This window comes from Scyliorhinus canicula, chromosome 16, assembly GCF_902713615.1.
Source record: "Scyliorhinus canicula chromosome 16, sScyCan1.1, whole genome shotgun sequence".
Taxonomy (NCBI): domain Eukaryota; kingdom Metazoa; phylum Chordata; class Chondrichthyes; order Carcharhiniformes; family Scyliorhinidae; genus Scyliorhinus; species Scyliorhinus canicula.
Genome location: NC_052161.1, coordinates 91,446,707 through 91,473,318, shown reverse-complemented (window position 1 = coordinate 91,473,318; position 26,612 = coordinate 91,446,707). Strand labels below are relative to the sequence as shown.

General features: G+C 46.6%; 1 protein-coding gene across 3 annotated transcripts in view; it reads left to right on the top strand.

Annotated features, from left to right (window-relative positions):
• LOC119979763 (alpha-2-macroglobulin-like) overlaps positions 1 to 26,612 on the top strand; it is a 412,459-nt gene that overhangs the window by 242,342 nt on the left and 143,505 nt on the right. For all 3 annotated transcript variants that reach the window (XM_038822394.1, XM_038822396.1, XM_038822395.1), the window contains 3 exons: positions 3,083 to 3,244; positions 7,882 to 8,103; positions 8,567 to 8,630. In XM_038822394.1, the coding sequence (XP_038678322.1) occupies positions 3,083 to 3,244; positions 7,882 to 8,103; positions 8,567 to 8,630 (448 nt within the window). The remainder of the gene's footprint in view (positions 1 to 3,082; positions 3,245 to 7,881; positions 8,104 to 8,566; positions 8,631 to 26,612) is intronic.

Below are 26,612 nucleotides of genomic sequence, written 5' to 3'. Positions count from 1 at the left end.
GTAAACTCCTTCACACACACTGTAATATATACTAGGTTAAACTCTCTCCACAAACACTGTGTAATATGTACTGGGTTAACTCTCCTACACACACTGTGTAATAGATACAGGGTTAAACTCTCCTGCACACACTGTGTAATATGTACTGGGTTAAACTCTCCTACACACACACTGGGTAATATATACTGGGTTAATTCTCCTACACACACTGTGTAATAGATACATGGTTAAACTCTCCGACACACACTGTGTAGTATACACAGGGTAAACTCTCCTATGACCACTGTAATATATACAGGTTTAAACACTCCTTCACACAAACTGTAATGTATCCAGGGTAAAACTCTCCTTCACACACACACTGTTATATATACTGGGTTAAACTCTCCTACACACACTGTGTAATATATATTGGGTTAAACTCTCCTACACACACTGTGTAATAGATAAAGGGTTCAACTCTCCTACACACACTGTGTAATATATACAGAATGAAACCTGCCGACACACACTAATATATACAGGATTAAACTCTCCTGCATAGATCGTGTAACAGATATATTGTTATATACAAGTGGCTGGGAGGGCAGGGAGGTGAACGGGTGGTGAAGATCAAGGAAAAATAGGAAGCGGAGTTGGGAGTGGAGATCAATTGGGGAGCATGGAGTGAGGCAATGCATAGGGTAAACGAGACCTCCTCGTACAAGGATGAGCCTGATACAGTTTATGGTGATGCCCAGGTTGCATATGACTCGGGCGAGAATGAGTGGGTTCTTTCAGGGGGTAGCAGATGGGTGTGAGTGGTGTGGCGGGGGCCAGCGAATCACGTGCGCATGTTTTGGGGTTGCGAAAAATTGGGAAGATTCTGGGCAGGAGTGTTCGCAATCTTATCCAGAATAGTGGAGAAGGATATTTGGTGGCGATATTTGGGGTCTTAGAGAATCCGGAGCTCTTGGAGAGAAGGAAGACTGATGTCGTGGCCTTCGCCTCTCTGATTGCACGGCGGCGAATTTTGCTGCAGTGGCGATCGGCATCGCCACCCGGAGTAGCTGCTTGGTTGGGTGACCTGTGCGACTTCCTGCAATTAGAGAAGATAAAGTATGAGTTAAGGTGCTCTTCAGGGGGGTTTGAGGAAAGGTGAGGGATGTTGTGACCGTGTTTGATGAGCTGTTCGTCGCGGGGAAGGCGGGGGGGGGGGGGGGGGGGGGGGGGGGGGGGGGGGGGGGGTGAAAAAGGGGAAAAATCTGTACAGACTATATTGTTGATTGTTGGGAAGTATGTTTCCCGGGGTGTTTATTTGCTGTAACCTGTTTTGATATGTTTGCAATAAAATACATTTTTTAAAAAACAGATACATTGTTAAACTCGCCTACACACATTGTAATATATACAAGGTTAAATTTGACTACACAGATTGTGTAACATATACATTGTTAAACTCGCCTACACACACTGTATAATATACACAGGGTTAAATTCTCCTCTAAATACTGTAGAGTACCATTGATTCTGTCTACACCTCCCGCTGCCTCAGGAAGGCAGACAGCATTATCAGAGACCCCTCCCACCCAGGTTTTGCCTTCTTGCAGACCCTTCCATCAGGCAGAAAATACAGAAGTCTGAAGACCTGTAAATCAGACATAGGAACAGCTCCTTCCCCACAGCTGCTAGACTCCTCAACGACTCTCCCTTGGACTGATCTGTTCCCTGTAAGAACACTATTCACGATGTCCTATGCTGCTCTTGTTTGGCCTTGTTCCGCACTTTAACCAGTCACTATTTGTTGATGTACCATTTGTCAATGTTCTCTGTCGATTATTCTTTTGTCAATTATGTACGTACTGTGTACGTTCCCTTGGCTGCAGAAAAATACTTTTCACTGTACTTCAGTACATGTGACAATAAAAATCAATCAATTAAGTAATGTAGGGCCTCAGTGATGGCGCAGATGCACCTGTGCACGAGCCCTGATATCGCGGACAGATCCCCACTCTGCGCCTGGAAGGACCACATGGCGTAGAGGTTCAGGGCGACCTTCACCTTGACGGCCAACGGAAACGGGTGTTTTTTCCCATTCCCCCGCGGTTCCAAGTTTGTCATGATCCGGCAGATCTCTCCTACTATCCCTCTGCTCAGCTGGATTCTTAGATGGCATGCCCGGGGTCCGGCAGGTCCTCGAATGATAGGCTCTGCCGGTACACAAGAGGCCTCATGCGGTCCCTCCTTTGCATCTCCTCCCCCTCCTCAGCCTGTTGGGGGGCCAGCTCTCTGTCCTGACCGGCTGTCTCCTGTTCCTCTGGGGTATGTTCCACTGCTGTAGCTTCCTCCTCCTTGAGCAGCTCCAGCTCATACAGCCGCAGTACATCCCGCAGGGCTGCGGCGACGAGCTGGAAGACCACCATTGCTGATTGTATTCCAATATCCATTGTCTGCAAGGGGTGAAAGGCCGACATGTTAGCAGGGTGCCTTCAGGCCACTGCGATGGCAGTCTGTGTCTGAACACTCCGGTCCTGTGGGGGCTCACCCAGCCCCAGCCCTGGTCACCCCCTGTCACCCCACCCCCTCGGCCCTGGCAGGGTCCTCTACTCCTCTCAGCCAGCCAAGACGGCAGCCCACGGTCGTGCCTCTGCATGTCTTACCCCCTCTCTCTCCTCATCAGCCATGGCGTTTGTTTCCTGATTTTTAAAAGCACAAGTGAACCTCGCCATCGTAAATTCCCCCCGGCAGACGCGGAGCATCACGGAGGCTCCGGAGAATACCAGATCAGGCCCACTAATAATATGCAAACGGTGTTTACTGTACAATGCGGAATAAAACGCCTGGGCACCATTGTCGAGGCACCGGAGAACTGCGATTTGGCATGAAATCAGCGCCCGTCACAATTTCAGCGTCAGGACCGATTCACCGCCCAATCGCCTTTCCCGATTTTGACGTCGACCGACGGAGAACGCCACCCAATGCATTATATATACAGGGTTAGCATCACCTATACATACTCCCCTCCACATATTGTATAACATAAACATGATTAAACATCTCTCATTCTGTTTGATTATGTTAACCAATCTTTCTCATTGCACAGATCCGAATGCAATATTCCACTGGGGGTCCTGTATCGAATGTGACAATCTACCTGTTTAACTCTATGGTACCTGGTGCAGAGAAAGTGATCACTGATGAGAATGGGATCGCGTCATTCTCACTAGACACATCATCCTGGGGCTCTGAATCCGTCTCCTTGAGTGTGAGTGAGGGTTAAGAAGAGTAGAAAATGACGGGGTTTATTGGGGGTATTAATGACTGGGTGGGGAATGAAAAGGGGGTTTATCGGAGGTATTAATGTCTGAGTGGGGAGTGGGAAGGGTTTATCGGGCGTATCAGTGACTGAGTGGGGAATGAAAGAGGTTTATTGGGGTATTAGTGGGTTTATCGGGGTTATCAGTGTCTGAATGGGGAGTGGGAGGGGGGTTTATTGGGGGTATTAGTGACTGAGTGGGGTATGAGACAGGGTTTATCGGGGTTATTAGTGCCTTTGTGGTGAATGAGAGGGGGTTTATCGGGAGTATTAGTGACTGAGTGGGGAATGGGAGGGGGTTTATTGGGGTATTAGTGACTGAGTGGGGAATGGGAGGGGTTTATTGGGGTATTAGTGACTGAGTGGGGAATGAGAGGGGGTTTATTGGGATATTAGTGACTGAGTGGGGAATGGGAAGGGGTTTATTGGGGTATTAGTGACTGAGTGGGGAATGGGAGAGGGTTTATTGGGGTATTAGTGACTGAGTGGGGAATGAGAGGGGTTTATTGGGGTATTAGTGACTGAGTGGGGAATGGGAGGGGGTTTATTGGGGTATTAGTGACTGAGTGGGGAATGGGAGGGGTTTATTGGGGTATTAGTGACTGAGTGGGGAATGAGAGGGGGTTTATTGGGATATTAGTGACTGAGTGGGGAATGGGGGGGTTTATTGGGGTATTAGTGACTGAGTGGGGAATGGGAGGGGGTTTATTGAGGTATTAGTGACTGAGTGGGGAATGAGAGGGGTTTATTGGGATATTAGTGACTGAGTGGGGAATGAGAGGGGGTTTATTGGGGTATTAGTGACTGAGTGGGGAATGGGAGGGGGTTTATTGGGGTATTAGTGACTGAGTGGGGAATGGGAGGGGGTTTATTGGGGTATTAGTGACTGAGTGGGGAATGGGAGGGGGTTTATGGGGGTATTAGTGACTGAGTGGGGAATGAGAGGGGGTTTATTGGGATATTAGTGACTGAGTGGGGAATGGGGGGGTTTATTGGGGTATTAGTGACTGAGTGGGGAATGGGAGGGGGTTTATTGAGGTATTAGTGACTGAGTGGGGAATGAGAGGGGTTTATTGGGGTATTAGTGACTGAGTGGGGAATGAGAGGGGGTTTATTGGGGTATTAGTGACTGAGTGGGGAATGGGAGGGGGTTTATTGGGGTATTAGTGACTGAGTGGGGAATGAGAGGGGTTTATTGGGGTATTAGTGACTGAGTGGGGAATGGGAGGGGGTTTATTGGGGTATTAGTGACTGAGTGGGGAATGAGGGGGTTTATTGGGGTATTAGTGGCTGAGTGGGGAATGGGAGGGGGTTTATTGGGGTATTAGTGACTGTGGGCAATGGGAGGGGTTTATTGGGGTATTAGTGACTGAGTGGGGAAGGAGAGGGGGTTATTGGGGTATTAGTGACTGAGTGGGGAATGGGAGGGGGTTTATTTGGGTATTAGTGACTGAGTCGGGAATGGGAGGGGGTTTATTGGGGTATTAGTGGCTGAGTGGGGAATGAGAGGGGGTTTATTGGGATATTAGTGACTGAGTGGGGAATTAGGGGGTTTATTGGGGTATTAGTGACTGAGTGGGGAATGGGTGGCGGTTTATCGGAGGTATTAATGTCTGAGTGGGGAGTGGGAAGGGTTTATCGGGCGTATCAGTGACTGAGTGGGAAATGAAAGGGGTTTATTGGGGTATTAGTGGGTTTATCGGGGTTATCAGTGTCTGAATGGGGAGTGGGAGGGGGGTTTATTGGGGGTATTAGTGACTGAGTGGGGAATGGGAGGGGGTTTATTGGGGTATTAGTGACTGAGTGGGGAATGGGAGGGGTTTATTGGGGTATTAGTGACTGAGTGGGGAATGAGAGGAGGTTTATTGGGATATTAGTGACTGAGTGGGGAATGGGGGGGTTTATTGGGGTATTAGTGACTGAGTGGGGAATGGGAGGGGGTTTATTGAGGTATTAGTGACTGAGTGGGGAATGAGAGGGGTTTATTGCGGTATTAGTGACTGAGTGGGGAATGGGAGGGGGTTTATTGGGGTATTAGTGACTGAGTGGGGAATGGGAGGGGGTTTATTGGGGTATTAGTGACTGAGTGGGGAATGGGAGGGGGTTTATTGGGGTATTAGTGACTGAGTGGGGAATGAGAGGGGGTTTATTGGGATATTAGTGACTGAGTGGGGAATGGGGGGGTTTATTGGGGTATTAGTGACTGAGTGGGGAATGGGAGGGGGTTTATTGAGGTATTAGTGACTGAGTGGGGAATGAGAGGGGTTTATTGGGGTATTAGTGACTGAGTGGGGAATAAGAGGGGGTTTATTGGGGTATTAGTGACTGAGTGGGGAATGGGAGGGGGTTTATTGGGGTATTAGTGACTGAGTGGGGAATGGGAGGGGTTTATTGGGGTATTAGTGACTGAGTGGGGAAGGAGAGGGGGTTATTGGGGTATTAGTGACTGAGTGGGGAATGGGAGGGGGTTTATTGGGGTATTAGTGACTGAGTGGGGAATGGGAGGGGGTTTATTGGGGTATTAGTGACTGAGTGGGGAATGAGAGGGGGTTTATTGGGAAATTAGTGACTGAGTGGGGATGAGGGGGTTTATTGGGGTATTGGTGACTGAGTGGGGAATGGGAGGGGGTTTATTGGGGTATTAGTGACTGAGTGGGGAATGGGAGGGGTTTATTGGGGTATTAGTGACTGAGTGGGGAATGAGAGGGGGTTTATTGGGATATTAGTGACTGAGTGGGGAATGGGGGGGTTTATTGGGGTATTAGTGACTGAGTGGGGAATGGGAGGGGGTTTATTGAGGTATTAGTGACTGAGTGGGGAATGAGAGGGGTTTATTGGGGTATTAGTGACTGAGTGGGGAATGAGAGGGGGTTTATTGGGGTATTAGTGACTGAGTGGGGAATGGGAGGGGGTTTATTGGGGTATTAGTGACTGAGTGGGGAATGAGAGGGGGTTTATTGGGATATTAGTGACTGAGTGGGGGATGAGGGGGTTTATTGGGGTATTGGTGACTGAGTGGGGAATGGGAGGGGGTTTATTGGGGTATTAGTGACTGAGTGGGGAATGGGAGGGGTTTATTGGGGTATTAGTGACTGAGTGGGGAATGAGAGGGGGTTTATTGGGATATTAGTGACTGAGTGGGGAATGGGGGGGTTTATTGGGGTATTAGTGACTGAGTGGGGAATGGGAGGGGGTTTATTGAGGTATTAGTGACTGAGTGGGGAATGAGAGGGGTTTATTGGGGTATTAGTGACTGAGTGGGGAATGAGAGGGGGTTTATTGGGGTATTAGTGACTGAGTGGGGAATGGGAGGGGGTTTATTGGGGTATTGGTGACTGAGTGGGGAATGGGAGGGGGTTTATTGGGGTATTAGTGACTGAGTGGGGAATGGGAGTGGGTTTATTGGGGTATTAGTGACTGAGTGGGGAATGAGAGGGGTTTTATTGGGATATTAGTGACTGAGTGGGGAATGGGGGGGTTTATTGGGGTATTAGTGACTGAGTGGGGTATGGGAGGGGTTTATTGAGGTATTAGTGACTGAGTGGGGAATGAGAGGGGTTTATTGGGGTATTAGTGACTGAGTGGCGAATGGGAGGGGGTTTATTGGGGTATTAGTGACTGAGTGGGGAATGAGAGGGGTTTATTGGGGTATTAGTGACTGAGTGGGGAATGGGAGGGGGTTTATTGGGGTATTAGTGACTGAGTGGGGAATGAGGGGGTTTATTGGGGTATTAGTGGCTGAGTGGGGAATGGGAGGGGGTTTATTGCGGTATTCTCTGGGTGCTCCGGTTTCCTCCTACAAGTCCCAAAAGACGTGCTGTTAGGAATTTGGACATTCTGAATTCTCCCTCTGTGTACCCGAAAAGCTCCGGAATGTGGCGACTTGGGGCTTTTCACAGTAACTTCATTGCAGTGTTAATGTAAGCCTACTTATGACAAGAAAGATTATTATAATTAAGATTGGGGAATGAGAGTGGGTTTTTATCAGGCGTATCAGTGACTGAATGGGGAATGAGAGGGGCTTTATCGGGAGTATTAGTGATTGAGTGAGGAATGAGAAGGATTTATTGAGGGTATTAGTGACTGAGTTAGGAATAAGAGGGTTTTATCGGGGGTATTAGTGACAGTGGAGACTGAGAGAGGTTTATCAGGGATATTAGTGACTGAGTGAGGACTGGGAGGGGTTTATCGGGGGTGTTAGTAACTGAGTGAGGAATGAGAAGGATTTATTGAGGCTATTACTGACTGAGTTAGGAATGAGAGGGGTTTATCAGGGGTATTAGTGACTGAGTTAGGAATGAGAGGGGTTTATCAGGGGTATTAGTGACAGTGGGGACTGAGAGGTTTATCGGGGGTTTTAGTGACTATGTGGGGACTGAGGGGTTTATTGGGTGTATTAGGGTTTGAGTGGGAAGTGAGAGGGTTGTTTTGGGGGATATTTAAAGGGTTGATTTGTTGGGAGGCTGGAGGATTATGCTGGGGTTAATTTTGGGAATAAACGTATTGTTTCCCTGTGGATAGAGACTGGAATTCGTTGACTTGTTTCTCTCCTGCCTCTCTCATTTCCCCTCTCTCTCTCTCTGCAGGCAATGTACCAGTTCAATAATAAGGACCTATGGAGACCTTTACCCATTCATGGGAAAGCCCGGCACACTGCTAAACTCTTCTACTCCAGATCTAACAGTTACTTCTCCATCAGCAAACATAGACAGGAACTGGTGTGTGATTCGGAACTGGATGTTAACGTTGACTACATCATCAAGGCTCTGTCTGCCCAGGAAAAGCACGACCTGGATGTTTTCTACCTGGTAAGAACATATGGCTCATCCCACAACTAGACCTCACCCTGAACACAGCCCTTGGACCCACACCCTTTCCCATGCTCTCTATCCCAACACCCCTGCATGCTCCCTGACCTCTGACACTCTTATAGAGTCATAGAATCCCTACAATACAGAAGCAGGCCTTTCGGCCATTGAGTCAGCACCGGCCCTTGGAAAGAGCACCCTGCTTAAACCCACCCCTCCACCCTATCCCTGTAACTCAGTAATCCTACCTAAGCTTTAGACACTAAGGGGCAATCTAGCATGGCCAGTCCACCTAACCTGCACATCTTTGGACTGTGGGAGGAAACCGGAGCATCCGGAGAAAGTCCATACAGACATGGGGAGAAAGTGCAAACTCCACACAGTCACCCGAGGCCGGAATTGAGCCCGGGACCCTGGAGCTGTGAGGCAGCAGTGCTAACCACCCTGTTCTCTCTCTCTGCAGGTGATGTCAAGAGGACTTATCGTGACACTCAAGAAAAAGACGATCTCCGTCGGAGGCTCCGAAGGTTCATCCCTCACACTTCACCCCTCTCGGTTGACCTTGGAGACCTCCTGTGTCGATCAACTCGGCCCCGCTCCCTCTCCTGAAACGAAAGAGAAAATGCTGGAAAATCTCAGCAGGTCTGGCAGCATCTGTAGGGAGAGAAAAGAGCTGACGTTTCGAGTCCAATGACTGTTTGTCAAAGCTTTGATAAAGAGTCATTGGACTCGAAACGTCAGCTCTTTTCTCTCCCTACAGATGCTGCCAGACCTGCTGAGATTTTCCAGCATTTTCTATTTCTTTTCAGATTCCAGCATCTGCAGTAATTTGCTTTTATCCCTTTCCTGAAATACTCACGGCCCTTTGCTGTTCCCCACCCACTCCCTCAGATGTTATTGGCTGAACACGGTAGATTCCAGAAGGAAACCTGTTTTATGGTTTATTTTGGCAGTTTAGAATACGAGAAAAGCTCAGAACGAGTAAGAGAGTGAGAAAGAGTGTGCGACACAAGCTGAAGGAGAGAGTCAGAGAGTGTGAGAGAGAGAGAGAAAATGAGGGATACAGAGACCAAATGAGGGACACAGAGACAGAGAGAGTGAAGCAACCTGAAGGTGAGAGAGAGATACAGAGACAGAGTGAGGCAGAGGAAAGCAGAGAGAGAGAAACTGTCTCTCTGCATCTCTCTCATTCTGTCTCTATCTCATGCTCCTGTTCTGTGTTTCTCTGTCTCTCTCAGAATCCCACAGTGCAGAAGGAGTCCAGTCAGCGCTTCGGGTCTGCACCAACGCTCCGAAGGAGCACTCTACCTAGGCCCACTCCTAGCCGGTGTGTGCCGAGGGTCTTGGCAGCTTGACCACCATGTTTTCTATCCCTGCGCATTTATCTAACCTTCACATCTTCACCTAACCTTCACATCTTTGGACTGTGGGAGGAAACTGGAGCACCCGGATTAAACGCACGCAGACACGGTGAGGAAGTGCAAACTCTGCACAGACTGGAAAGTGTAAACTCTGCACAGACTGGAAAGTGCAAACTCTGCACAGACTGGAAAGTGTAAACTCTGCACAGACTGGAAAGTGTAAACTCTGCACAGACTGAAAGTGCAAACTCTGCACAGACTGGAAAGTGTAAACTCTGCACAGACTGGAAAGTGCAAACTCTGCACAGACTGGAAAGTGTAAACTCTGCACAGACTGGAAAGTGCAAACTCTGCACAGACTGGAAATTGTAAACTCTGCACAGACTGGAAAGTGTAAACTCTGCACAGACTGGAAAGTGCAAATTCTGCACAGACTGGAAAGTGTAAACTCTGCACAGACTGGAAAGTGCAAACTCTGCACAGACTGGAAAGTGCAAACTCTGCACAGACTGGAAAGTGCAAACTCTGCACAGACTGGAAAGTGTAAACTCTGCACAGACTGGAAAGTGCAAACTCTGCACAGACTGGAAAGTGCAAACCCTGCACAGTCCCAAGACTGGAATTGAAACCGGGTCCCTGGCACTGAGGCAACAGTGCTAACCACTGTGGCACTATAATAATAATCTTTATTGTCACAAGTAGGCTAACATTATCACCGCAATGAAGTTACAGTTGTTGTGTTATGCTTCTTCGTGTAGCAGAAGCTGCTTCCTTGATGTATGCTTTGACAAAGGAAGGTTCAGACTTTGTAATGAGTTCAATATGTTTATTGAACTATTAACACAGTTCTTAAATGAGTTTGACTCTCCTGCTAATCTTTTTTTTTAAATTTAGAGTACCCAATTATTTTTATTTTTTTCAATTAAGGGGCAATTTAGAGTGACCAATCTACCTACCCTTCACATCTTTGGGTTGTGGGGGTGAAACCCACGCAGACACGGGGAGAATGTGCAAACTCCACACGGACGGTGACCCAGGGCCGGGATTCTAACCCGGGTCCTCAGCGCCGTAGGCAGCAATGCTAACCACTGTGCCACCGTGCTGCCCCGACTCTCCTACTAATCTAACTGTAGTAACTCAGTCTAACTAAACCAGTCTGCGCTAAGCTGGGTGTGATGCTTCTGATCAACCCTGATGTACTCTCTAGATGTCTGCCTGTGGAAAGAGACAGAGCATGTGTGTCCTGTCCTTTTATATGGGTTGTGTAATGCCCCCTTGTGGTAATGCCACCTCTGGGTGTCTTGACTGCTCATTGGTTGTGTCCTATTCTAAGTGTTCATTAGCTGCATGTTTGCATATCATGACATCTCCGGTGTCCCCTCTAGTGTTTACTTAGTTGTAGTGTATTTACATTAACCCCTTGTGTATATACAGGGATACATATCACTACTTCCCCCCCCCCCTTTTTTCGTGTGACATATAAGAACATAAGAACTAGGAGCAGGAGTAGGTCATCTGGCCCCTCGAGCCTGCTCCGCCATTCAATTAGATCATGGCTGATCTTTTGTGGACTCAGCTCCACTTTCCGGCCCGAACACCATAACCCTTAATCCCTTTATTCTTCAAAAAATGATCTATCTTTACCTTAAAAACATGTAATGAAGGAGCCTCAACTGCTTCACTGGGCAAGGAATTCCATAGATTCACAACCCTTTGGGTGAAGAAGTTCCTCCTAAACTCAGTCCTAAATCTACTTCCCCTTATTTTGAGGCTATGTCCCCTAGTTCTGCTGTCACCCGCCAGTGGAAACAACCTGTCCGCATCTATCCTATCTATTCCCTTCATAATTTTAAATGTTTCTATAAGATCCCCCCTCATCCTTCTAAATTCCAACGAGTACAGTCCCAGTCTACTCAACCTCTCCTCATAATCCAACCCCTTCAGCTCTGGGATTAACCTAGTGAATCTCCTCTGCACACCCTCCAGCGCCAGTACGTCCTTTCTCAAGTAAGGAGACCAAAACTGAACACAATACTCCAGGTGTGGCCGCACTAACACCTTATACAATTGCAACATAACCTCCCTAGTCTTAAACTCCATCCCTCTAGCAATGAAGGACAAAATTCCATTTGCCTTCTTAATCACCTGTTGCACTTGTAAACCAACCTTCTGTGACTCATGCACTAGCACACCCAAGTCTCTCTGAACAGCGGCATGCTTTAATATTTTATCGTTTAAATAATAATCCTGTTTGCTGTTATTCCTACCAAAATGGATAACCTCACATTTGTCAACATTGTATTCCATCTGTCAGACCCTAGCCCATTCACTTAACCTATCCAAATCCCTCTGCAGACTTCCAGTATCCTCTGCACTTTTCGCTTTACCACTCATCTTAGTGTCATCTGCAAACTTGGACACATTGCCCTTGGTCCCCAACTCCAAATCATCTATGTAAAGTGTGAACAATTGTGGGCCCAACACGGATCCCTGAGGGACACCACTAGCTACTGATTGCCAACCATAGAAACACCCATTTATCCCAACTCTTTGCTTTCTATTAATTAACCAATCCTCTATCCATGCTACTACTTTACCCTTAATGCCATGCATCTTTATCTTATGCAGCAACCTTTTGTGTGGCACCTTGTCAAAGGCTTTCTGGAAATCCAGATATACCACATCCATCGGCTCCCTGTTATCTACTGCACTGGTAATGTCCTCAAAAAATTCCACTAAATTTGTTAGGCATGACCTGCCCTTTACGAACCCATGCTGCGTCTGCCCAATGGGACAATTTCTATCCAGATGCCTCGCAATTTCTTCCTTGATGATATATTCCAGCATCTTCCCTACTACCGAAGTTAAGCTCACTGGCCTATAATTTCCTGCTTTCTGCCTACCTCCTTTTTTAAACAGTGGCGTCACGTTTGCTAATTTCCAATCCACCGGGACCACCCCAGAGTCTAGTGAATTTCGGTAAATTATCACTAGTGCATCTGCAATTTCCCTAGCCATCTCTTTTAGCACTCTGGGATGCATTCCATCAGGGCCAGGAGACTTGTCTACCTTTAGCCCCATTAGCTTGCCCATCACTCCCTCCATAGTGATAACAATCCTCTCAAGGTCCTCACCTGTCATAGCCTCATTTCTATCAGTCGCTGGCATGTTATTTGTGTCTTCCACTGTGAAGACCGACCCAAAAAACCTGTTCAGTTCCTCAGCCATTTCCTCATTTCCCATTATTAAAACTCCCTTCTCATCCTCTAAAGGACCAATATTTACCTTAGCCACTCTTTTTTGTCTTATATATTTGTAAAAACTTTTACTGTCTGTTTTTATATTGTGAGTAAGTTTACTCTCATACTCTATCTTACTCTTCTTTATAGCTTTTTTAGTAACTTTCTGTTGCCCCCTAAAGATTTCCCAGTCCTCTAATCTCCCAGCAATCTTTGCCACTTTATATGCTTTTTCCTTCAATTTGATACTCTCCCTTATTTCCTTAGATATCCACGGTCGATTTTCCCTCTTTCTTCCGTCCTTCCTTTTTGTTGGTATAAACCTTTGCTGAGCACTGTTCCTCAACTGTTCCACCATAAAGTCTTAGCTCCCAGTCTACCTTAGCTAGTTCTTCTCTCATCCCCTTGAAATCTCCTTTGTTTAAACACAAAACACTAGTATTTGATTTTACTTTCTCGCCCTCCATCTGTATTTTAAATTCCACCATATTGTGATCGCTCCTTCCGAGAGGATCCCTAACTATGAGATCATGAATCAATCCTGTCTCATTACACAGGACAAGATCTAGGACCGCTTGTTCCCTCGTAGGTTCCATTACATACTGTTCTAGGAAACTATCGCGGATACATTCTATAAACTCCTCCTCAAGTTTGCCTTGACCGACCTGGTTAAACCAATCGACATGTAGATTAAAATCCCCCATGATAACTGCTGTACCATTTCTACATGCATCAGTTATTTCTTTGTTTATTGCCTGCCCCACCATATCGTTACTATTTGGTGGCCGATAGACTACTCCTATCAGTGACTTTTTCGCCTTACTATTCCTGATTTCCACCCAAATGGATTCAACCTTATCCTCCATAGCACCGATGTCATCCCTTACTATTGCCCGGATGTCATCCTTAAATAACAGAGCAACACCACCTCCCTTACCATCCACTCTGTCCTTCCGAATAGTTTGATACCCTCGGATATTTAACTCCCAGTCGTGACCATCCTTTAACCATGTTTCAGTAATGGCCACTAAATCATAGTCATTTACGATGATTTGTGCCATCAACTCATTTACTTTATTCCGAATACTACGAGCATTCAGGTAAAGTACACTTATGTTGGCTTTTATACCTCTGCTTTGAATCTTAACACCTTGATCAGTAACCTCTCCTAAGTTATTTTTCCTCATAATGCTTCTCATAATTTTCCTTGTCGTTGAACCCATATCTTCATGTAACAACCTGCCATGCCGCTTTCCATTTATGTTTTTACTTCCCGCTTTATTCCTTTTAGTTGGCTTTTATACCTCTGTTTTGAATCTTAACATCTCCAGTTTTATTCCTTTTGTTATTACTGGGCCTATTCATTGAGCTCCCCTCAGTCACTGTACCTTGTACTGTCGCCCTTTTAGATTTTTGACTATGTCTTCTCTGCCTTGCACTTTTCCCCTTACTTCCTTTTGCTTCTGTCCCTGTTTTACTACCTTCCAACTTCCTGCATCGGTTCCCATCCCCCTGCCACATTAGTTTAAACCCTCCCCAACAGCTCTAGAAAACACCCCCCCAGGACATCGGTTCCAGTCCTGCCCAGGTGCAGACCGTCCGGTTTGTACTGGTCCCACCTCCCCCAGAACCGGTCCCAATGCCCCAGGAATTTGAATCCCTCCCTCTTGCACCATCTCTCGAGCCACGCATTCATCCTATCTATACTGACATTCCTACTCTGACTAGCTCGTGGCACTGGTAGCAATCCTGAGATTACTACCTTTGAGGTCCTACTTTTTAGTTTAATTCCTTACTCCCAGAATTCCGCTTGTAGGACCTCATCCTGTTTTTTACCTATATCGTTGGTGCCTATGTGCACCACGACAGCTGGCTGTTCACCCCCCCCCCCCCCCCCAGAATGTCCTGCAGCCGCTCCGAGACATCCTTGACCCTTGCACCAGGGAGGCAACATACCATCCTGGAGTCTCGATTGCGTCCACAGAACCGCCTGTCTATTCCCCTTACGATCTAGTCCCCTATCACTATAGCCCTGCCATTTTTCTTCCTGCCCTGCTGTGCAGCAGAGCCAGCCACGGTGCCATGAACCTGGCTGCTGCTGCCTTCCCCTGGTGAGCCATCTCCCTCAACAGTATCCAAAGCGGTATATCTGTTTTGCAGGTAGATGACCGCAGGGGACACCTGCACTGCCTTCCTACTCTTGCTCTTTCTTTTGGTCACCCATTTTCTATCTCCCTCAGTAACCTTCACCTGCGGTGTGACCAACTCGCTAAACGTGCTCCTCAGCATCGCGGATGCTCCAAAGTGAGTCCATCCGCAGCTCCAGAGCCGTCAAGCGGTCTAACAAGAGCTGCAACTGAACACACTTCTTGCACGTGAAGGAGCCAGGGACAGTGGACGTGTCCCTGAGCTCTCACATCGCACACAAGGAGCATGACACGGGTCTGGGATCTCCTGCCATGTCTTAAACCCTTGGTAAACTTAAACAACTAGAATTTCAAAATAAAAATAAATAAATTAGACAATGAAAAGAAAAAGAGAGACTACTTACCAGTCACTTACCAGGGTTAAAAAGTACCTCCTCACACTCTGCACCGATTTACCTCACTGCACCAAATTACCAAGTTTCAATCCCCACTCTGGATGAGTCTTACTCCGGATGTGTATCCTGGAAAAGTGCTAGCTTACTGTGTGCGCTGTCTGTCTGTCTTTTATACAGACCTCAGCTAACCGATGACTCAAAAAATACCTTAACTTCAAAGAGAAGAATACAATGTGCCCCTAAACAGGCCTCAGGTGATTGACAGATAACTGCCTCTCAGCAATTAGGGTGGGGTAGCTTCAACCAATCAGACACTAAGCTCCACACTGCACTTTTAACTGAAAAACAGCAGAATAGATTTTCCACTTACCTTTGCTGATTTACCTCACTGCACCAAATTACCAAGTTTCAATCCCCACTCTGGATAAGTCTCACTCCGGATGTGTCTCCTGGAAAAGTGCTAGCTTCTCTACAGGTATTTTCTGTACTTGGTTCAAGAAAATTGAACAAAATAGGTAGATAAGTGATGACGTGTACAAGTCATGATGATATAAATATTATTTGGTATTGTGAGTCCAAAGTTCATGAATTTGTATGGTCGAGTGGCTTCCTTGTTTTTGTTATTGAAGTGTCGATGTTGATGTTGTCATTTCCTTGTGAAGCCATCAGTGTCCCTGTGCTTAAGGAACCAAGAAGTCATCAGGAGGTGTTCAAATGGTCAAATCACTTCGTTGTCTGATGTGGACTCATTTTTTTTCGATGCTTGTGGTAGCGATTCTTAATGTCATCTTTCCTGTCCGACCTGGACTGGTGTCTGTGTTTGCAGTATTGATGCTGTATGTCAGCTGCCTTGAAAGCTGGTCTGCTGGTTTGTAGTGTAGCAAACATGAATTTGTAAGATGCGTTATCATGCCATGGTATGTCTGCACACTTGCGATTGTCCTGAGCTGTGCTGTCACAGTGTCCTGCATTTGCAGAGTTGTACTATGTCGTACCAGTTGTTGTTATTGTCGTGCTTGATGTTTACGTTGGTGCCTTTGGTACGCTTCTTGTTATCGTCTGTGTTGATGTTTTTGTAGGTTTTGTTGTTGTGCCTGTTGTGCTCAATGACCATTCCGAGTGGAGAATTCGAGTCCTTCACAAAGTTACTTGTGTCAGTGTCCTTTGTGGCATCTGCTGTTTCATTGAGCGTTTTGGCTTTGATTCCTCGGTGCTCCCCATTTGGAGTCATGTCCGGTTCACTTGAATCATCTTTGGCTTGTTGCTCCCCGACTGAGTCCGTTCTGGTTCACCTAAATCATCTTTGGTGTCTTGATGCTCCTCATCTGGATTCAAAATGTTCAAGATTTCATTTTCTTGTGGAGAGGATTGAGTGGATGAGGTTTCAATTGACATGGTCGCTTTGGTTTCACGAGTAGTTAAACTTGGATTGTCGAGTGCCTCTGTGCATACGAGCTGAGATCTGTCAGTCTCGCTGTGATGTTGCACATCTTGTATGGGAATTGTGATGCCTTTGTCACTTGTCTCACATACAGTGGGTAGACCTTCAGTGTCTTCTTGTTGGTTAGATGAGCTGGGTAGACTGTCAGTGTCTTCTTCTGGTGGCTCAAGTAATCTGGGTAGTCTGTCAGTCTTTCTGTTGTTCACGTGAGCGTGCCAGACTTGCATCGTCTGCTGCTGGTTGCTCAGATAAGGTGGATAGACCTTCATGGTCTTGTTCATGCATGGACTGCGCTTTGGAGTCTTGAGTTGCTTCCATTGTCGAGTCTGTCAACGAGCTCGTTGTGGAAGCTTGTATTGTTCTCTCTGTGGAGTCTGGCATTGCTTTGTGTGTGGAGTCGTGTAGTGGCCTCGCTGTGGAGTTGATCTGTGCGCTCACAATGGAGTCATGCAGTGGTCTCGTTGTGGAGTCTTTCATCGCTTTCTGTGTGGAGTTGAGGACTCTGTGGTGCGTGGACCACCCTGTGTGTGGAGTCGGGGACTCTTCGTGGTGCATGGACCACCCTCTGTGTGGCATCAGACCGCTCTCTGTGAGCTTCGTCTTCTTCGTGGGTATTTGACAGGTTGCTGTCATCCAATGTATCGACGATCTGCCATGGCACCATGGTATTGGTTTCATCTACCATGAGTAGAGTCGGTTGAGCTTTGCAACCGTGTTGCTAATGCTGTGATCAGCATATCTGAATAACTCAGCCATGTCTGAGTATTAATCTTCAATAAACCAATTACCTTCTTTTGTTTCGGTATTGTTATTGCGCTCTCGGTGTCCAAGGAAGAAATCATCGTCTCAGTAGTAGTCTTCAAGGACCAAATCATCTCTTTGGGCGGTGCTAACGGCTTGTTGCAGGGTTCTGCGAAGGTTATTTTCATCTACTGGTCAAAGTTTGGGCATTGTGCTGTCTTTCCAGGTGAAAGAATGGTATTATGTGGCTTTAAAACTCTTCTTTTTAATTTTCGGACATTTCCCCTTTAAGTGGGCGTGGTCCAGGGCCTCTGACGTCACGACGCTCGTGACATAAAGCGTAGGAATGGATTGCGCATGCGCAAATCGCTTTTCCTTTACTGTGCACTCTTTTCGGAACTGCGCATGCGCGGACTGGGCTGGCTGGATACGCGCAAGATGGCTGTCAATCAAAATTTCCATTTGCTTCTGTTGCAACCCTACCTCTGCCTCGTGGTGAGTATTGGCACCAGTTGTACCGATTTATTTTGTGTTTACTTCACAGTAGCTTTCAAATTTGTCCAGGACTCTCTGGAATTGCGTTCTGTCCTGCCCTTTGGAGCATTTAAAGGAGCTGAAGATCTCTGTTGCATGTTCACCCGCAATGGTGAGTAGAAGAGCAGTCTTCTCAGCATCGGCTATGCCAGTTAGTTCGGATGCTTCCATGTAAAGAGGAAATTGTTGCTTGAATACACGCCAGTTGGCACTGAGATTGCCGTGGTACCCGAGTGGATTAGGAACCGGAATCTCAATCATCGTGCCTGGGTTCGGTTGCTGGTTGTCATGGATCATGCTGAGTTGAACAAAATAGATTGAACAGGCACTCCTGGTATCATGTTGTGTTATGCTTCTTCGTGTAGCATAAGCTGCTTCCTTGATGTATGCTTTGACAAAGGAAGGTCCAGACTTCGTAATGAGTTCAATATGTTTATTGAACTATTAACACAGTTCTTAAATGAGTTCGACTCTCCTACTAATCTAACTGTAGTAACTCAGTTTAAACTAAACCCATCTGCTCTAAGCCACGTGTTGGGTGTGATGCTTCTGATCAACCCTGATGCACTCCCTAGTTGTCTGTCTGTGGAAAGAGACAGAGCATGTGTGTCCTGTCCTTTTATATGGGTTGTGTAATGCCCCCTTGTGGTAATGCCACCTCTGGGTGTTTTGACTGCTCATTATTTGTGTCCTCATCTAAGTGTTCATTAGCTGCATGTTTGCATATCATTTCTGCGGTGCTCCCTCTAGTGTTTACTTAGTTGTAGTGTATTTATGAAATGAAATGAATGAAAATGAAATGAAAATGAAAATGACTTATTGTCACAAGTAGGCTTCAAATGAAGTTACTGTGAAAAGCCCCTAGTCACCACATTCCAGCACCTGTTCGGGGAGGCTGTTACGGGAATTGAACCGTGCTGCTGGCCTGCCTTGGTCTGCTTTCAAAGCCAGCTCTTTAGCCCTGTGCTAAACAGCCTCAGCATTTACATGAACCCCGTATGTATATACAGTGATACATATCACCACAACAATGAAAATCACCTAGTCACCACATTCCAGCACCTGTTCAGATACACAGAGGGAGAATTCTGAATGTCCAATTCACCTAACAGCACATCTTTTGGGACTAGTGGGAGGAAACCCACACAGACACGGGAGAACGTGCAGACTCCGCACAGATAGTGGCCCAGTCTGGAGCTGTGAAGCAACAGTGCTAACCACTTTGCTGCCCTTGTGTCTCTGACTCTGTCTCTCAGTCTTGTCTCTTTCACTCTGTCTCTCACTCACACATTCTCACTTTCAATCACACACTCTCTCTCTCTCTCTCTCTCTCTCTCACTTTCTCCAGCTGCAGAATGACATTTCCACCTCTGTCTCTCCATCTCTCTCCAGGTACAGAAGAGCATTCATTTCCACCTCTCTCAGACTCTCATTCTCTCTCCCCAACTCTCATTCTCTCTCCCCTGGAAAGAAGGACATTTCTGTCTCTGTCTCTTTCTCTCTCTCTCTCTCTCTCCAGGTCCAGAAGGACATTTCCACCTCTCTTCTCTCTCTCCAGGTACAGAAAGACATTTCCACCTCTCTCCCTCTCTCTCTCTCTCCAGGTTCAGAAGGACATTTCCACCTCTCTCTTAGTCTCTCATTCTCTCTCTCAGTTCAGAAAGACATTTCCACCTCTCTCCCTCTCTCTCCAGGTTCAGAAGGACATTTCCACCTCTCTCCCTCTCTCTCTCTCTCTCCAGGTTCAGAAGGACATTTCCACCTCTTTCAGTCTCTCATTCTCTCTCTCTCTCTCTCTCCATCTCAGTTCAGAAAGACATTTCCACCTCTCTCCCTCTCTCTCTCTCTTTCTCTCTCCAGGTTAAGAAGGACATTTTCACCTCTCTCTCAGCCTCTCATTATCTCTCTCCCTCTCTGTAATAAGTCCACATAGGCAGAAGTCCATACACCTGAATACCTTTTATTAACAAAACCAACAGCAGTACAACCACATGCACTCCACTTGCTGTCTACATTGGGAGTGCAGAGGATCTGACACTCCCTGTTATAGACAGAGAAGGGGTTCCCTGATTGGCCCACTAATCAGGGTACTCGTATTCCAATTGACCAATCTCAAAGGCCCGGTCCAAGTCATTACACTCTCCCTGCAGGTTCAGAAAGACATTTCCACCTCTCTCCTGATCAATGTTTATATCTCGCCGTTTGTTCATGTTCCGGATGTTACTGTTCTCTGAGACACTTAGGGCGCGATTCTCCACTCCCCACGCCGGGTGGGAGAATCGCGGGAGGGCCGGGCGAATCACGACACGCCGCCCTGGCACCCCCCCGCGATTCTCCCACCCTACCAAAAATGGCGTGTCGCGTTTTTCGACACGCTGCTCGGAGAATCGCTGCTCGCCATTTTTCACGGCGAGCGGCGATTCTCCGGCCCAGATGGGCCGAACGGCCGGACGAACCCAACCGGTTCATGCCGGCGGCAACCACACCTGGTCGCTGCCGTCATGAACAGCGTAAGTGTGGGGCCTGTGGGGGGCGGAGGGAGGATCGAGCACCACGGGCGTGCTCATGAGGTGACTGGCCCGCGATCGGTACCCACCGATCGTCGGGCCAGCATCTCTCAGAGGTGCACTCTTTTCCCTCCGCCGCCCTGCAAGATCAAGCCGCCATGTCTTGCGGGGGCAGCGGAGGGGAAGATGGCAACCGCGCATGCGCGGGTTGGAGCCAGTCAACCTGCGCATGCGTGGTCGATGTCACTTCGGCGCCGCCGGCCGCGTCATTCTTGGCGCGCCGCTTTGACGCAAGCGTCAAGGCCCAGCGGCCGAGTTTCCCGCAACGCCGCTCCTAGCCCCCTGGGGGGGGAGAATAGGGGGCGAGGAACGGCCTCCGAGGCCGGAGTGAAACACTCCGGGTTTCACGATGGTGTTGGCACTCAGTCTCCCTTTGGGAGAATTTCGCCCATACTCTCTCTCACTCTCTCGTTCACTCTCAGAGATAGCTCTCTCATTTTCTCTCTCCCTCACTCTCTATATCCCTCTAATTCTCTCTCTCGGAGTTCAGAAGGGCATTTCCACAGCTCTCTCCCGGTCAATGCTTATATCTCTCTGGTGGTTCACCACCTGGTCTTTACCATTCTCTGTGTCTCTCGCACTCTCAATCTCTCTCTCACTCTCTCACTTTCTCTCCCACACACACTCTCTCTCTCACTAACTTTCTGTCTTTCTTTCTCTCTCCCCCACTCTCTTACTCTCTCTCTCACTCTCCCTCACTCTCTCTCTCTCTGCAGTTTCTACAGCTCCTCACACACCAACAAACAGGTTAAAGATCAGGATGAAGTATTTCTGTGTAAAAGATGTGGTCAAAGGCACAATTAAGGCAGTGTCCAGCATTTGGCATCATTTTGGCATCAGAATTTTTTCACCATTCCATGGAGCACATAATCAAAAGCATCAAAGGTGTACGTATGCACATGGATGATATCATCGTTTGAGGTCAACCATAGAAGAGCACAATACGTGGTTGCTTAAAGTTCTGACAAACGTCAGGAAAAATTGGCTGAAGCTCAACAAGTAAAAGTGCCAATTTGGAGTAACTGAGATCGCATTCCCAGGTAAGAAGATCACATTGCATGGCATTGAACCTGACAAGGACAAAATTAAAGTAATTCTCAACATGCCAAGAAAGCCATCTTAAAAGTGATGGGTATAATCAATATTATAGGGAAATTCATCCAAACCTGTCAGCAAAAATAACACATCTATATGACCTCTTGCATAAAACAACAGATTTCACTTAGACTGAGCAACAGGAGCAAGAGTGGAAGAAGTTCAAAACTTCACTAACCACCACGCCAGTTCCCAGATTTTTTGACCCATCTAAGCAGATTAAAGTGTCAACAGATAGGTTCTTCTGCAATTCGGGTTTGATGATTGGAAACCAGTCGCGTATGCATCATGATCCATGACAACAGAGATGGGGTAGCTCAAAGCAAAAGAGAATGCCTGGGTTTAGTTGTAGGCTTGGAGAAATTCCACGACTACGTCTATGGGCTTGCAACTTTCACAGTTGAGACAGATCATCTTCCTTTGGTTAACATCATCAAAACAAATCTCAACCAGATGTCTCCGCGTATTCAGAGGTTGATGATGAAGTTACAACGCTCTGACTTCAGTCTCATCTACATGCCAGGTAAGCATTTGTTCTTGCAGATGCATTATCAAAAGCGCCGATACAAAGTATTAGTTGTGAAATTGCTGAAGGTGTCAATCTTATTTCCACACTACTACCACTATCAGATACAAAACTATGTGAGATCCAAGAAGAGACCAGGATGGATCAAACTCTTCAAGAGGTGATGAGGAACATCAACTCGCACTGGCCCAGAGCTCAATGTATGGAGTTCTACCATATAAGATCTGAACTTAGTATCATTAATTGAGTGGTACTTAATTTGAACACTAGAACGCCTTGATCCAGTGCAATTCGCAACCAGTCCACAGCAGACGCCATCTCCCTGGCCCGACATTCATCCCTAGAGCATCTCCTTAGGACTCCTACATCAGACTCCTATTTATTGACTACAGCTCCGCCTTCAACACCATAATCCCAGCCAAGCTCATATCAAAGCTCGAAAACCTAAGACGTGGCTCCTCACTCTGGATCCTTGACTTTCTGACCCATAGACCACAATCAGTAAGAATAAACAACAGCACTTCCTCCACAATAGTCCTGAATACCGGGGCCACGCGGGGCTGCGTACTTAGTCCCCTACTCTACTCCCTGTACACACATTACTGCGTGGCAAAACTTGGTTCCAACTCCATCTGCAAGTTTGCTGACGATATGACCATAGTGGGCTGGATCTCGAATAACAACGAGTCAGAATACAGGAGGGAGATAGAGAACCTACTGGAGTGATGCAGCGATAACAATCTATCCCTCAATGCCAGCAAAACTAAAGAGCTGGTCATTGACTTCAGGAAACAAAGTACTGTACACATCCCTGTCAGCATCAATGGGGCCAAGGTGGAAATGGTTAGCAGTTTCAAATTCCTAGGGATGCACATCTCCAAAAATCTGTCCTGGTCCACCCACATCGACGCTGCCACCAAGAAAGCATAACAGTTCCTATACTTCCGCAGGAAACTAAGGAAATTCGGCATGTCCACATTAACTCTTACCAACTTTTACAGATGCACCATAGAAAGCATGCTATCTGGCTGCATCACAGCTTGGTATGGCAACTGCTTGGCCCAAGATGGCAAGAAACTTCAGAGAGTCGTGAACACAGCCCAGTCCATCACACAAACCTGCCTCCCATCTATTGACTCCATCCACACCTCCCGCTGCCTGGGGAAAGTGGGCAGCATAATCAAAGACCCCCTCCCACCTGGCTTACCCACTCTTCCAATTTTTCCATTGGGCAAGAGACACAAAAGTCTGAGAACACATATGAACAGACTCAAAAGTAGTTCTTCCCGCTGTTACCAGACTCCTAAACGACCCTCTAATGGACTGACACGATTAACACTACACCCCTGTATGCTTCACCGGATGCCGGTGTTTATGTAGTTACATTGTGTAACTTGTGTTGCCCTATTATGTATTTTCTTTTATTTTCCCTTATTGTCATGTACTTAATGATCCTTTGAGCTGCTCGCAGAAAAATACTTTTCACTGTACCTCGGTACACGAGACAATAAACAAAACCCAATCCAATCCTAGAGTCATACCTCAATCTCTTCTCAAGGATGTATGAAAGAGGATACACAAAGGAAATCCAGGGATTGAAAAATGTAAACGGAGAGCTCGTGACTCTGTTGAGTGGCCAGGTATAAACCGGGATATTAAAAGGATGGTCAGTTGTTGTGACACATGCCAGATGCATTGTTGCAAGTAAACAAGAGAACCTATGCAAATATCTGATTTATTTATGGCACCATGGCAGAAAGTAGCTATGGATCTATTTCATCTACAAGGGAAAGATTATTTAATAATCATAGACTACTTTTCAAACTATCCCGAAATGGCTCCACTGTCAAGCAAAACGGCAAGCAGTGAAATACTGCATACCAAGTCAATTTTTGCAAGACATGGAATTCCTCAAGTAGTTGTGAGTGACAACGGTCTTTGTTTTAGCTGTAAAGATTGGCAACACATCCCAGTCACGTATGATTTTAATCACATCACGTTGAATCTGTTGTACTCACAAGCCAATGGAAAAGTCAAAAAAGATGTACATATTGTGAAGCAATTGTCGAAGAAAGCAATGGACAGCCAATCTGATCCATATCTCACACTATTGAGTTTCAGAATGTCACTATTGTCACATGGTAGATCACCAGCAGAGTTAGTCATGAATAGAAGGTTGCGGGCAGCACGGTGGCGCAGTGGTTTGCACTGCTGTATCACGGCGCCGAGGTCCCAGGTTCGACCCCAGCTCTTGGTCACTGTCCGTGTGGAGTTTGCATATTCTCCCCGTGTTTGCATGGGTTTTGCCCCCACAACCCAAAGCTGTCCCAGGTAGGTGGATTGGCCACGCTAAATTGCCCCTTAATTGGAGAAAATGAATTGGGTATTCTAAATTTATTTTTTAAAATGAATAGAAGATTGCGTACCACACTTCCATACTTGGAAAAGAAGGAGGGGAATGCAGTGGTACAGCAGGAAATGCAAAACATTAATGCAAAACCAAAGCAGTTATATGATAGAATGTCTAGAATTTTACCACCTTTCAATAGCGATGACATTGTGAGAGTAGAAGATTCAGCAATTGGTTCAGAAAAACCATTGCATTAATGTATTAATTTATTCCTTCAAAGGAAAGGGGATGTAGTGATATATGGTTGTGTTGTAATTCACTGACTGAACATTAGGACTCTCACTATTTTATAAGTGAATGTTAGAGTCAGGTGACCCCTCAGACTGGCTGGAGGAAGCTGGAGAGAGGTTGCTTGTGCAAGATCTTACTGTCTTTCATCTGTTGTTTTGTATATAGTTTACCCACAGTTAATGTTAATAAATCATTTATAGCTTTAGCTACAAGTGTTCTTGTAATATAAATCAGGCCATCCGACAAGAATATTACACACTCTTTCTCTCACTTAGCATTCTCTGGGTCTCTCACTCTCTCACATCTCTCACTGTTCCTCATGCGCTCTCTCTCTTTCTCTCCCTCTCTCATGCTGTCTCTCTACCTTACTCTCTCTCTTTGTATCTTATTCTCTCTCTCACTCTCGCTCTCTCACACTCACTTTCTCTCTCTCACACTCTCTCTCGCATACACTCTTTGTCTCTCCAGGTACAGAAGGACATTTCCACCTCTCCCGATCAATGCTGATATCTCACCGGTTGCTCACCTCTTGGTATTTACCATTCTCTCTTTCTCTCTCTCTCACACCCACACTTTCTCACTATCTCTCTCCCCATCTCGCGCTATCCCTCACTTTCTCTCTCTCTGTCTCTCTCTGACTTTCTCCTTGTCTCACACTCTTACTCACTCTCCCTCATTCTCCAGGTTCAGAAGGACTTTTCCACCTCTCTCCTGAACAATGCTGATATCTCTCCTGTTGTTCACCTTCTGGTCTTTACTATTCTCTGTGTCTCCCTCACTCTCTCTCACTATCACTCTCTCACACATTCCCTCACTCTCTCGCTATCACTTTCTCTCGCGTTCTTCCTCTCTCTCGTTCACTCGCTCTCTCTGACTCTCCCATACTCTCACTCACAGACTCTCTCTGTCCAGGTACAGAAGGACCTTACAGCCTCTCTCTCAAGATTAATGCTGATATCTCTCCCGTTGCTCATCTCCTGTTCTTTATCGTTCTCTGTGTCTCTCTCACTCTCTCTCACACTCACTCTCCATTAACAGAAGGACATTTCTGTTGTGTATTATGGCTCCCCTGATCATGAAGACACGCATAGAACAAGTATTTATTATTAAAAACATGGGCAGGTTAGCAACAGACCTATGCACAGACAAAGATATTTAAGTTCCCTGAGAGCGACTGTAAATGCAACCATCCTACTATCTGTCCTGCTATGAACTGCCGAGTCTCGTGTATGTCTGGCTCCACCTACTCCACCTTCCTCTCTCTCGTTCACTCACTCTCTCTCTGACTCTCCCATACTCTCACTCACAGACTCTCTGTCCAGGTACAGAAGGACCTTACAACCTCTCTCTCAAGATCAATGCTGATACCTCTATGGATTTTCACCTCCTGGTCTTTACTGTTCTCCGTGTCTCTCTCACACTTCCTCTCTCTCTCTTACTCACCCACCCTCCCTCTCTCTCTGTCTCTCTCTCTCTCTCTCTCTCTCTCATAAGACCATTAGACATAGCAACAGAATTAGGCCACTCGGCCCATCGAGTCTGCTCCGCCATTCAATCATGGCTGATATTTTTCTCATTCCCATTCTCCTGCATTCGCCCCATAACTCCTAATCCTCTCTCTCTCTCTCTCTCTCACATTCATTCCCTCTCCGTGAACCGAAGGACATTTCCACCTCTCTCCCGATCAATGCTGATATCTCTCCAGTTGCTCACCTGACCTTTAATGAAATGAAATGAAATGAAAATCGCTTATTGTCACGAGTAGGCTTCAATGAAGTTACTGTGAAAAGCCCCTAGTCGCCACATTCCGGCGCCTGTCCGG